The sequence below is a fragment of the Cydia strobilella genome, chromosome 26 (assembly GCF_947568885.1).
Source record: "Cydia strobilella chromosome 26, ilCydStro3.1, whole genome shotgun sequence".
NCBI lineage: Eukaryota > Metazoa > Arthropoda > Insecta > Lepidoptera > Tortricidae > Cydia > Cydia strobilella.
Window position 1 is genome coordinate 1449737 of NC_086066.1, and position 14654 is coordinate 1464390.

The 14654-nt window shown below is 39.2% G+C and overlaps 1 protein-coding gene across 1 annotated transcript; it reads right to left on the reverse strand.

Annotated features, from left to right (window-relative positions):
• Positions 1–13290: 13290 nt before the first annotated feature.
• Positions 13291–14088, reverse strand: LOC134753025 (uncharacterized). Its single transcript, XM_063688785.1, has one exon. It carries the CDS (start codon positions 14086–14088, stop codon positions 13291–13293), a length of 798 nt encoding a protein of 265 aa, XP_063544855.1.
• Positions 14089–14654: the final 566 nt, after the last annotated feature.

Consider the following 14654-nt stretch of genomic DNA (forward strand, 5'->3'; position numbering starts at 1 on the left):
TGTTATTACCATGCACGCAGTACACCTGTGTCGCTCGCGGCACAATTATCTTCATGGATGAATTTTTTGAACGATGGCAATACCAATTTTTTTTTCTCGTTATAACATAAGGCATCTATTAAAATGTAATACTGCTCTTAATAGATTTATTTTCTTTAGACAATAAGATATTATTATTCAGAGCCCACTGTGTCCCACTGCTGGGCAAAGGCCTCCCCCCTCTTTTTCCACTCGTCTCTGTTTAATGCTATATCCGGCCAGCCTGTCAAGAGGAGTCCAAGTTATCCCGCCATCGCCGACGAGGTCTGCCGGATCCCCTGTTAGACTCGTGGGGCTCCCACTACAGACAATAAGATATACGAACGAAATTTATTTTGAAAGAATTATAACTACTGGGTCACTATCAAATTTACCTTATCGCTAAAGGACAATATAGCTGAAATGTCTGGATTGTGTTATGTCTTTGTAACTACATAGACATGAACGCTAAATGCCTCTTTGGCAAAACGTCTGGATCTTAGAACGTAACAATTTAAAATGATCTAGCAGCAATACATCTTTATCTTCGAATGTCTTTATTACTAAACAGACATGAACGCTAAACAGTCAAGAAGCAAAAAGTCTGGATTGTGTAATGTTTTTGTTGCTAAATGGAATAAACGCCAAGCGACCCATTAGCAAAACGTCTGGATTTTATTTTTAAATGTTAAGTATTACCAAAGATAGATATAACTCCGTAATAGATGGATACAGTCTAAGGAAAAAACGTGCCTCGAAAATCACGAAAATTTGATTCTCGATCAGAGGGCGCCACTAGTTTTGGCCTAGTCTCGTATAGAGGGCGTTGACTGTTTCGTTTGTTATTTACAATTTTAACGCATACCAGTGAAAGAACATGGGTCAAAATCATATAAAAATAATTAATGCAAATAAAAAAACCATTTATCCATATTTAAATACATTTTATCGTATTTTTATAAATATTTTTTTTTAGTTTTAAAGTGTGTCGACAGATGGCAGTGAATTTACTGGGGTTACAAAATTTACTATGACAGTACCGCTCTAGTATAAGCACGGATTTAGATTTTAATAAACCGGATGGAGTACACGGGCCAAAAAGTGTGTCCACATGAGAAGTCAAAGTGGGCGGTTGCATCTCTTTCTAATTAGGGTGACCATAAGTCATATGTATGTGGGATATTAGGATAAGTTGGAATGTATAGTTTGACCAAGATCTTTTTTCATTCATGCATAGGAAGTCAGAGAGAATGGATATAGTTTTTTTCTCCTCTGTAAAACGCTTCACAAAACCTTACTTAATTTAGTCGTTATAAAAGCTTAGTGTTAAAAGTCTTAGTGATAGGGTCCCGTTTTGGTACGGAACCCTAAAAATGGTCACGTTTTATTCATTTGTAGTCTGCCTCTTTCGCACTCATGGTATGTTCATATACGTAATGACTTCTCTTTTGCACACTTCAGCTATTCTTTAAGCGTCATCGTAGTTAATTGCACAAATTTTTTTTAATTTGCCGCCTTTGTGTACTGACGGAAATGTGTGTTGAACCTATATAGAATATAATGTATAAATGTGTCTGTAATATTTAAGGATTTTGGCAATTATATAGCTCTCATTACGTGCACAAATAAATCATTCATCTATTTATCAACCAAATAATTAAACATGCCGAAATAAAGATATACTTATTTAGGTAAACTTATTTTTACATTAAGTAAGTACGTAGGTAATAAGAACTCTGTAAGGCCGATTCACATCGTGCCGACATCATAGTCACCCTAATGAGTTTGACAATGTTTTCTTGTATTTTAATCGTAAACTTTAATAGTTGAGGCTTACCTGTGAAAAGATATACCACAATCAACAAAACTTTCACTTCTGCAACCTTTCACACAACATCTTTTACCCATTTTATACTTTATTTCGCAAATAAATCTTGAGCGCCGCCATTCATGTATTTTGAAAATTTCATTATCAAGTTGGGGATACCAATTAATATTCAAAGTTACTACAATGTCTACCATATTAAAATTAATGTATTTTTTGTTGTGCACATGCTTGGTTAAATCAGTTAATAATATTGACATTATAACTATTTACAAATTACGTAAAAGATATCAGAACCGCACTCTGAATATAGCACTTAAATAATATAAGAAGGTATTTCATTTTAGTAGTTATTGATATAAATACTACCAAAATGGTATTTTTTTAACATTGGCAACATGTGCGAGTGGGACACCGCGACCCACTTTTGCTATCTCATGTGGACCATTTTCTCTAGTCTGGTACGAACACCTTTCTGGCTCGGTGATAAGGTTCAGTTTAGTATGGCAAAAAAAGTGACAGCTCGCTCCTGTTTAGTATAACTTCATGTCTGAGATGTATTTAAATGTCATTGTCAAATTTGGCATTTAGTAAAAGAAATGGCGTGCGTGCGTTCAAATACCTATTACGTTTCGCACGGTCGAAACGTTTCTTTAAGGACTGTCCAGACGGGATGATCAAATTAACGTGACGTGACCAACGTGACGTAAAAAAAAATGGCGTCAATCTGATCTAGAGTCTACAAGTACACAATTTAATCTCCATTTTTTTATTTGAGTTGAGGGCTTATTAAATCCACATGGTCTTAGGACACTTGTAAACGGGGCCCGATAAGCGATGAATCGATGATTAAAACCGTAACAGACTACCGCAAAGCACCGCGAACTAGGTGCGCCACACCAACGCCACACCCATAAGTGAGAGCGAGAAAGAAATATCTCTTTCTCGCTCTCACCTATGGGTGTGGTGCACCTAGCCCGCGGTCGGGCCCGAGCAAGGGTCGTTAAAAGAGAATATAGGGTCAATATGAAAAAACTCAACGGTTGCCGGCGCCTGGCACAAGGAGAATATAAATTGTTGGTCAAGCAAATCTTGTCAGTTGAAAGAGGCGCGAAATTTTTTTTTTATCCCTTCGCGCCTACATTTTTTTCAATTTGCCGCCTTTTTCTACTGACAAGATTTGCTTGACCAACTATAGTTTGTCAAAGGACTGTCTCATTTCAAACATAGACAGAGAGAATCATACTATCTTTGTCTTACACTAGTACTAGCACCCAAAAGAAAAGGATGAGTATAGTTATTTTTGTTCTTATATAGTTATTTGGTTTGACCAACTATAACCACTACGTTTTAGCCGGGAACATTTTGTAGGTAGGCCAAACGCAAAGAGTAGTATAATATGGCCAAACGGCTTTCCTACAACTAGTGCTTGGCGACCGTAAAGGTGTAATACCAACCTATCAACGCATGTGTGTATAGCGCGCAATAGCGCGCTCCAGACTACGCGGTGCAAAGCCGCGAACGCGAGTGTGGAGTCGATGTCGCTAATTAGCGAACTAGACCCCATACTCGCGTTCGCGGCTTCGCGCCGCGATTCGCACATGTGTGTGGAGGGCCCTTATGATGTAAATACAATAGGGAATATTACGCGAAACTCTGCGTAGGGGGCGCCACTACCACAATCTGAGCGACGAGGGTCTATCGCGAAATAAGAAAATCGAAATTTATCTATCTAACATCTCTGTCACTCTTGCATAAAAAGGCAGATAGCGAAATTTCGGATTCACGTTTCCCGGTAGATCCTCTGTCATATTTTATTATCTCTGAAAACTTGTCAAAGAGCTGTTAAGGGCACAGTATGTATAAGTTACTCTATGGTTTACTAAACGGGCTAGTGCTGCACTCTAGTAGCAGAACATTTCAGTAATAACTCCTATTGTACATACATACCATAATTCGGTACACGGCGGGAAGAGGTTGATAACTCGAGATGTTTTATTGAAGAAATTTAAACTTAAATTAAAATTACATAAGGTTCAAATTTCTTCCCGCCACTTATTAACTTCTTCCCGCCGTGTACGGAATTAACGTTGTTATTGCCATAGTTAGAACTCATTATCGCCCTTTTATCTTTTACATCGCCGATGGCCGGTCGTGTAATTGTTGCTATTTTATCATATACCTACCTGCTTCTGCTCGTAGCTTCGTCTGCGTGGAATGATCAAAATGACTCACAAAAACTATCCGATATCCTTGCCCGGACCTCCAAGTTTCATCTTGATCGATTTAGGGGCTTAAGCATGAAGAGGTAACAGACAGGCAGATAGAGAAAGTACTCCTACTTTCGTATTAATAATATTAACAAAGACAATTTAGTATAGAGGCGGATTGTGAAGGTACTTTTGACTTTGATCCTTATTCTTTCACTGATATTATTATGTGTTAAATTTGTTAAATATCAAAGGGTGCCGCCATCTACACGAGTATAGGCCAAAGGTATGGTGGCATCTATTCGAGCGATGGCGCCATACCTTTGGCCTATACTCGTTTAGATGGCGACAGCCTTTGATATTTAACAAATTTAACAAATAATAATATCAGTGAAAGAATAAGTATCTAAGTCAAATGGCGTTCTAAGTCTTAAATCATGTGATGAAAGATGGCAGTAAATTTACTATGGCTACAAAATTTACTTTGACAACACGCCTCGTTTTCAAAATTCATTATATCAATATCCGTCAGAGGGCGCTTTGGCAAATTTAGTTTTTTTTTTTTTGATAGGGCGTCAAGTAGAGACCCATTCCGGTTCTGTGCGGTTTTAGATAGAGACCTTTTCCCACGGTGGCGCTTTGATTCTGCTTCACCATATCATAAATATTTTTAGCCGCCGTCGTCACACCCCCCGCTAGAGTACCGGTAGCCGCCAACGCCCCCAACAATGGTATTACCGGTAAAAATCCCCCTCTTTTCGGTATGGGAATCACGCGTGGTGTTTTAATCGTTTTACCCTTGACATATTTTCTCGCAGCCTTGACGGCGGCCATGAGCAACGTCTTGTTCGATGGCGGACAGGGTGAACGCTTCTTCTTTCCTCCTCCTCCTCCTCCCCTACTCACCCCCTTGGAGGTGTCCGACGATTTTGCTGTTACGACGAGACAGCTTCCTTTAATTCGTTTTTTAACAACGTCACGACTCGTTTTGATAACCTTCGAAAGGGGTATGCCCATACCGTGTTTCACTTTGTAATTCATAACTTTGTTAACGACAAAAGCGGCCAAACGTTCAGGAAAATGTGACGTTTCGCGCACGCGTCTCGCTGCAGCGTCTGCTAAAATCAAATCCGCCTTATGACGATCGTCTAAAGACTGGTTTTGCCTGTAGGCGATATCGTGTTGTTTACAAGCTTCGTCTAACCCGTTGACTCCTTTATCTCCGCGAGCCAATCGCCTGTCCAATTTCGTGCCAGGCCCACAGTAATTATAGCCGGGGAGATGAAGTTCAAACGGTAATTTATTGATTATATTGTTTAGTAATCCTGGACCGGTTACTTTCTTGACTTTTCGTGACATACTGACTCTGTTTGCGTGTTACATCTTCTTAAGTATACATTTTAATTTTTTTGTTACACTTTACGATGAAAAAACAAATTTTAATGTGTATCGCCACGGATGCTAGCCAACCAGCAATCGCAATTGCAACCGCACTCGTCACTATCCTCCTCCTCCTCCCCCTCATTGACTTCGGTAGGTGCTATTGTCGTAGGCGACGTAGTAGCCTCCTCCGAAGCGTTAAAATGTTGTTGTTGTTGTAGGCCAAGTGTAATAGTTACACATTGGACAATGCTTACGTATGAATCTGGGTAAATCAAACTGAATAATCACCGCGTTTGGGATCCGAGTTGTTTAAATGTTTCATACAATAAAAATACTGTTGAATCTCTGGATCATCTTTCAAATGTTTAGGTAAAATCTCTTCCCAATGAGGAAGATTATGCTTGTGCAATTTTAAAAGAATATTTTTCTTTAAATCCTTATCCTCCGCTGTAACACTCTCACAATCATCATCATTATTGACGTCTACCTGATGATGATGATGATGACGATGATAATTCCCAGCGATATCCATGTTTCAATGGTTGGTTGTGTGATTTAAAAAAGAAGAAGAAGACACGGTATTTAAAGTATAAAACGAACGTCTGAACTTTAATGAGGATCAGAACAGAATGAAATTTAGAAAACAAAACACGTCTCTTAAAATACGCTCATGGGATTTGCGTGACGTGGGCGGTATGAAACCTAAATTCATTAAACATGGTGCTTTACTGCCGAATAGCATCAGGTGTCTTATCAGCGGACCGTCGGGGTGTGGTAAAACAAATGTTTTGCTCACGCTTCTGCTAGAACCGGACGGTTTCAAGTTTCTCAATGTGTACCTGTATTCTAAATCGCTCACTCAGCCAAAATATGTTTTTCTAAATGAAATACCTACTTAGCAAGGTGGATGACTTGTCGATTTAACGTTTGACGATAAGAGTGACGTCATACCTCCAAACGAGGCGAGTGAAAATAGTGTGATCATATTTGACGACGTCGCTTTGCAGGATCAGGACACGATTCGTCAGTACTTTGCTATGGGGCGTCATAGAGAGTTGGATTGTTTTTATCTATGTCAAACTTACAGCAAGATACCTAAACAGTTGGTGAGAGACAATGCGAATTTAATATTACTGTTTAAGCAGGATGACTTAAATTTACGTCATGCCCATGTCATGCCTACAACGACCATGTCAACACTGACATGTCGTGGGAACAATTTAAAAAAGTATGCGAAACATGTTGGTGTGATAAGCATTCATTTCTCACCATTGACAAGGAAAAAGAGGCGGACAAGGGTCGATATCGAAAGTGCTTTGATTTCGCTATAACCGTATAAGCTATTGGATGATATATATATATGTTAGTCATGTTATTATTTTCATTTCATTTCGAAGATGACGTCTGAGGGGGCAGATCGTCTGTTTGGAGACAAACAATTAAAAAGAAAATTAATGAAATCTGTGGATTCAGTAAAAAAGAAATTGAAATTACTTCAATCAAACCAAGCGCAGCTAACCACTTCTCTCGAGGAAACATTTCAACCCATAACAAAACCTCTCAATGTTTTAATATCTGAAACAAGAAATGTTAATAAGAGTCCAGTCCCCGCACCTATATCATACACGCCCGCCGCTGCTACATTTAAACAATCGCCAATATCGACAGTGAAGCAGAAAAAGAAAATTAGAAAAAAGAAAATAGAAACCCTGTTTGACAATGAAAATGCTGAGGATGATAATTTTATCGCTGATGCTGCTGCTACCGTCAATAAACTCACCTTCGAAGAGGGCAATGATGCTGATGATGATGATGATGAAGGTGGATATGAAAGCAGTGTCGATGACTCTTTGAAAACGACGAGTAGTAAATCGCCATTGATTGCGTCAAAAATAACTGCAGGCGTTAAGGTACCTTTCGGTGCTTACACCAAATCAGGACAGTTATTCATTGGGGACACTCCTATGGTAGTGATGCCCTATGATGATAAATCTTTTAGCATTAAAGGGGTCTCTTATACTCTTACGCCCGGGTTAAAGGAGCTGTTATTTAAAAAAACGATGAATCATAACTTGATCACCAGCGATGAGCGATGACACTAATAGCTATGCTCAGATTGTGGATATGACGCATGCGCATCACCGCGGTTTCTTAGCTTCTGAACAAATACAGGGGGATCGGAGTGACAAATATAATAGATATATTAAACCTTTTGTCATGAAACAGAATAGATTGCCTAAAGTGGGTGGACGTCTCACAGCAGCTGCCGTGAAAACGCCCATTAAACCCATTGAAACAAAGCAATATTATCCGAATACTGACATCGTTTACTGGAAAGATCCCAATGAGCTTGTAGATCGATTGCGTTTATTAATCGCATCGCAGTGCCGGTAATACAAATCATACCAATTAAATAAACGCTATTTTGGAAGAGCTGATGGAAGCGGGGATCATTATCAAGTAAATAAAAACTGGGCTACTGGGTGTAAATGTCTCATACTCATCATGCCAATCAACAAGTTCGGTCAGTACTTGCAAAAAGATCACGCTTCGTTTTCACCCTCTGAAAACGTTTTCAGTAGTGACATCGTCGATTGTGATAAAAGGAGATTGATCAACGTGTTACCTGGCATAGACCTTGAAGACGCTGTTACTCTCTCTCAATTTCAGTTAGAGGCGAATAAAATTACATTAAAATTAAGGATAATCGTAAATTTATTACTCGATTAATTTCAAGAGTTGGAGCGTTGGAAGAAAAACTAAGAATAAATCATCCAACTACTACTGTTCACACTGCGACCGTACCTACTACTACTACTACTACTACTACTGGTGTAAAACCTAGGGTGTTATCGTCTAAACCATCTCTACCGCCGATCGGTTATGAAGTGAATAGTGAAAGTAAGAAATTAAAGACTAGAGAGGCACACTACAACGAGACTGAAGAGACTTTTGAAGCCTATGATTTTACCGATGGTAAAAAAGCATGAGTGTCGTAAATATGAGTAAAGCAGATGTAGTCAAAGAAATACATAAAAGCGCTAGAAGAAATTTCGCACGACGACGATTCATACAGAGAGGATTGGATGACACATGGCAGATTGATCTTATCGATTTACAGAAATACTCTAGAGATAATAGCGGTTATAAATACATCTTGGTGTGCATTGACACGTTCTCAAAGTATTTATGGTTGCAACCATTAGTCTAAAAATAAAAGTGATGTCACAAATGCCATGAAGCGAATACTTAGCGGTAAAAGACGCCCTAAAAATCTACAATCGGACTCTGGTACAGAATTCTATAATAAAGATTTTCATAACCTCATGACGAAATATAAAACTAATCATTACTCTACTTTTACAGTCATGAAAGCTTCTATCGCTGAACGCGTTATAAAAACAATAAAACATTGGATGTGGCAATTATTCAGCTTAAATGGCTCATATAATTGGATAAGACTTATTGAGGGCCTTGTCAAACAGTACAATACGAAGATTTACTCTACCATCGGCATGCCACCCGCCGACGTGAATAAAACTAATTCTAAAGAGCTGCTTCGTAAGGTTTATAATCACATGAAAATTAAACCGCCTGCTAAATATAAAGTGGGCGATTATGTGAGAATAAGCAAGTATAAGTCGACTTTTGCGAAAGGCTATACGGCTAATTGGACTGCTGAAATTTTCCAAATTGTTAAAGTGAAAACTACTAAACCGACGACTTATTTATTACAAGACGCGAAAAAAGAACCCATCTCGGGTTGTTTCTATGAGCAAGAACTGCAAAAAGTTAAAGATCCTAACATTTATCTTGTTGAGAAGGTGTTAAAGCGTAAGGGTAATAAAGTTTACGTTTAATGGTTGGGTTTAAACGAAAAATCTTGGATTGATAAGAATAATGTTATCAATTGAAATGAATAAATTGTTGTAAATTAATAAAAAAAAATCATTAAAAAAAAACCCTTTTCAGGTAAGTAAAAGAAAAAACCAATTTTACACACACAAAAACATTTTTATTTATAGCGTTGGTATATACTTACATGCTTACATACTTATTTTAAAAAGTTACATAAACCGTGCCTTGTTACCTATGAGATAATTAAACAATTTCGCTTAGCCTAAATTAAAACACATAATAAAACAATTTCGCAAAAAAATCGCAATGCAAAAAAAAACTAAATTTTCATATGATCCCCCACTGCGATCATCAAACACTCGCAGAATGCATGCGACCACTGTGGGGAATAATTACCTCTTACGTCAAATACACTTACTGGAAAATCCTCCAGTAGTTTTTTAAACCCTACCCAATTAATATTTTTGTCTCCTATCTCCTCCTCTATATGATCAACCATCCCCCGCCACAATTCGTGGAGTGCGTAAAACTCTTCGCTCCTGAAATGTATGTACAACCCTCTTAAAATCATAGTCATCTTCATCGTTAAGGTATACAGGGGCATCTCGCCCTGCCATAACGAAAGGAGTTTGAATTTTCCAACGCTGTTTAGAATATCGTTACGCACTCCAATTCGAGTATGCTTTGTTGACGAATTCATGTTGGCGGAGGACATGATTTTTCAGTTCTGTAACAACACATACAATATAAATATATAACAACACGCTATAATTAAAAAAAAAAATTATCTAACTACTCGAATGAGAGCTCCACAGTTTTGCCCACATCCCCTTTTACTATTAGATATTTGTTCCTAATGAAATGAAACAAATATTCCTCTTGGATCATTTTAATGAAGTCTGTCAAAAAATACATTTGAACGTAGTACAGCAGTTATATAAAAAGTATGTACCTGATGGCCAGTTTCAACACTCCCCCTACATCAGGGCAGGCTTACTTATCATGCCCAACAAGGTGCGTGCTTTAAGGAAGCTTTCCTTCGGCAAAGCTTTTGTCAACGTATCCGCTACTTGCTCTTTGGATGGCACGTAGAGGACATCTACCTTCTTTTCGTGGTGCAGTTCTTGCACGAACTTATACCGTGTGTCTATATGCTTAGTCTTGAAATGAAACACAGGGTTTTTGACTAGCTTGATTGCACTTTGGTTGTCCACAAACAAAGTAGGTATAACGTCGAATCCTCGCACTTCTTTGTACAGACGATTGAGCCATATTACCGTCTGGGCTGCTAGGCTGGCTGCAACAAATTCTGCCTTGGTCGTTGAAAGGCTCACAGATCTTTGCGTTTTTGAAGACCACGACACTGCTCCCCCTGCGGCCAGACATACATAGCCAGAAGTCGACCTTCTCGTAGCCTTGTCTCCGGCGTAGTCCGCGTCGCTATATGCTACGAAAGAATTTCCTTCTGCTGACGAATACTTGTATAATATACCAAGGCATTGGGTTCCCTTCAAGTATCTCAAGACTCGTTTAGCGATAGCGTAGTGGCACGTATCGGGTTTTTCAACGTGTTTTGTTAAAACATTTACAGCAAAGGAAATATCTGGTCTGCTCACAACCGATAAATATAATAATTTTCCGACCAATTCTCTATAATGAAAATTATTGACACTCGTGTCACTGTCGAGTTTCGAATTTTCTGTCATCTGACTTTTGTCTATCGGAATGACAACAGAGTTTGCATCATACATGTTATAATGTTTTAAAATAGTTTTTATGTAGGCTTCTTGGTTAATAAATATTGACCCGTCATTTAGGCGATTTATTTCTAGACCAAGATAGCAGCCAACTTCGGAAGTTCTTACTTGAAATTCTGCCGTCAGGGCACTCAGGAACTCTTCCATACATGTCTTGTCTGGAGACAGGACTAATCCGTCATTCACGTAGATCATGATGATGAGTTGCCGATCTTGGCTTATAAACAAGCATGGATCTGAGTCACTTTGCTGAAGCTTATATTTCAACAAGAACGAACAAAACTTCTTGTTCCAGCATCATGGTGCTTGTTTTAAGCCATATAGGCTTTTGAGAAGCTTGCAGACGCGGCCTGAACCGTCGTTGAACCCCACAGGTTGCTCCATATATATAACCTCGTCGATGTCGCCGTACAAAAAGGCAGTCTTGACATCGAATTGGGTCATGTGCATTTTTCTAAGAACTGCTTCGCTCAGCATAGTCCGAATCGTGTCCCAGCGAACAACAGGGCTAAAAGTTTCATGATAATCGATCCCGTGCTCTTGACTGAATCCTCTGATGACTAGTCGAGCTTTAAAACGTTCAATAGAACCATCAACATTCTTTTTGATTTTATAGACCCATTTGTTGCTGAGGGCCTCTCTATTTTGAGGTAAATCAACAAGAGTCCACGTGTTGTTTTCTTTAAGAGAATTCATTTCCTCCTTCATAGCATTACGCCATTCTTTATGGTTCTTTGAATCCATTGCTTGCTTGTAAGTCTGAGGTTCATCTTCTAAAAGACATATACAGCAGTTAGATCGCGAACTTTGAAGTAATCGTCTATCTCTTAGATTGTAGCGATTTACTGGTTCTTCAATAGCGTCAGGAGGAGTGTCAACTTCACTAGTTTCGGGTATATTGGGTAGTTGTAGTTGAGCTTCATCTGGAAAAGCCTCACGATAAGAATCGTTTTCTGTTTCAATCTCAGTTTTTTCTTGATCTTCATGCTCGCCTATAACACATGGAAGCTTGCAGAAGTCTGAAGAAACTATTTCTGATCTAAATAGTACATCTCTTGAGATGATAACATCATTCTTTTCAGGTATCCAGATACGATAGCCATCTTTATCTCCGCAATAACCCACCAAATATCCTTTTATAGCCTTCTTATCGAGCTTCTTACGTTTCTGCTTAGGGATATGTACAAAACATTCTGTGCCGAAAATACGTAGATGGTCAATACAAGGTATCTTGTTATACCAGAGCTCATAAGGTGTCTTCCCTTTAATCTGTGTTGGTCCAGTCCTGTTAATTACATAACTCGCAGTATTAATGGTTTCAGCCCACAGCTTTTTCGGTAGGTCTTTATTGTACAGCATGCTTCGTGCTGCCTCAACAAGAATCCTATTTTCTCTCTCTGCTCCGCCCTTTTGTTCTGCCGTGTAAGGCATACCCATGCGGTGGTGTAAGCCAATGGCCTCGGTGATACGATGAACTTCGACATTGTTAAATTCTTTTCCACCATCTGTGAGTAATTCTTTAACAACATGACCAACCGTTTTAATTTCAGCGAGAAATTTGGGTAGTACACTGGCTACTTTGGATTTTTGTTTTAGGAAGTATACTCTTCTAAACTTTGTGAAATCATCTTTAAACACAACGAAGTATCTTTTCCCGCCAAGTGATAGTTCTGACATAGGTCCACAAACGTCAGCGTTAATTTGATCGCCGGGTTTGTTGCCACGATGTTGCCTTGTACCGAATGACAATCTAGTCATTTTTCCATAAACACAGCCATCACAGTCATCTTTCTCTGGTGAAAATTTTATACCGTTGCGTGTAAGAAATTCCTTTACATGTCTTTTGTTTTGGCGACAAAGCCTTTCGTGCCAAATTTGTAGGTTAGTTCCTTCTTTGACCACACATGCATTTGCAGTTCTTACTCTCATTAGAAGTTTATACAGATTACCATCTCTGATGCTGACAGCTTTAACTTGGCCGCTCTTGTCTTTGAAGACGCGCTTATACTTGTCGGCTTGCTCAATGTAGCCATGATCTAAGGCTGAACCAGCGGAGAATAGGTTTTGTCCTGCTTGCGGTACATACCACATGTTATTTAAGTGAGCACGATTCCATTTGCCATGTACAGACATTTCTACGTCAATAATTCCTTGGCCGCATGCATACATAACCCGATCATCTCCAAGGCGCAAGGCTTTTGGGTTATCGAAAGGCGTGTAGCTTCTAAACCAATTTGCGCTAGACGTGACATGATGAGACGCACCAGTCAACGATCCAGTTTGGGCTTGGATCGCTAAGACGAGACAGGAACGCATCTCCATCATTCGGAGTGGACTCGTTACTCGCAGGTATCTGTTTATTGTTTCGCTTCTTAGATTTCTTGAGCAAGAAACAAGCCGATCGCTTATGTCCGATTTTGTTGCAGTGTGTACATTTAACATTCGATTTACTTGACATGAGAGCTTCTTCAGACATACCTATAGATGTAGAAGGATTAGTACCAAGATCTCCAAGGCGCTGCTCGTGAAGACGCAGACGCTCCATGAGGGTGGAGATATTTCTATTATCTTTAGGCACTGACTCCCAAGCATTTTTGAACTCGAGGTATGCTGAAGGTAAGGTATTCAAAATCCTGTTCATAAGTAATGATTGAGGGAGTGCTCCTTCTTCCTTTAATTCGTCGTTGAGTTGTTGCCATAATGTATGTAGCTTAGAGACGTGCATAGCAATATCATCAGCTTCATCTTTCGTATAGGTAAACAACTGGCAGTACAATAAATCGAGTCTTCTCTCATTCTTCTGCTCGTAGACCGAGTGAAGATTATCCCACATTTCCTTACCAGATTTGGCAGTGAGAATATGCCGTTTCGGTTCGGCGGACACGCTACATCCTATGACGCATTGCAATAGTGAATCGCGTTCTTCGTATTTGATAAGTTTCTTTTGATAACTTTCGGTTTCGGCAGCTGGCGCGTCATGACTTGGCGGAACAGAAACAGTTTCGACGCCTTTTACTATACCTTGCAGTTTGTGCATAGTTAGTTGCAGGTTTATATCGAACTTCCATTCTAACCAGTTGTCTTGACCGCGTAGCTTTTCAATATTAAAGCGATCTATTTTTTGACCACTCATATTATATGAAACACAAAAAAAACTCAAGAGATAAATCTCATCCGGAAATAGAAGATAACTCACTATAAAAGGTATATTTGTAAATATTTAACCATAACCTAATGAAACAAATATTCCTCTTGGATCATTTTAATGAAGTCTGTCAAAAATACATTTGAACGTACAGCAGTTATATAAAAAGTATGTACCTAATGGCCAGTTTCAACAGTTCCCCTCGCCGAGCGTTGCCAATTGCTCGTCTGATAATTTTGCGAAGCGCCCTGGCAGTGACACGTGGCCATACTCCTTCAGTATGACCACCACCTGCCCGCCTCGTTTGTTGAATTTGGAGTCCCATCTCTTGCAGGACTCGATCAGCAGCTTCTGCTGCTTCGGGAGCTCTTTGATGGGGACCCATTCAATGAAATCCGCCCCGATTTCGTTGAAGACGGCGAGGGTGTTAGATGATAAAGACATGATTAAATAACTCA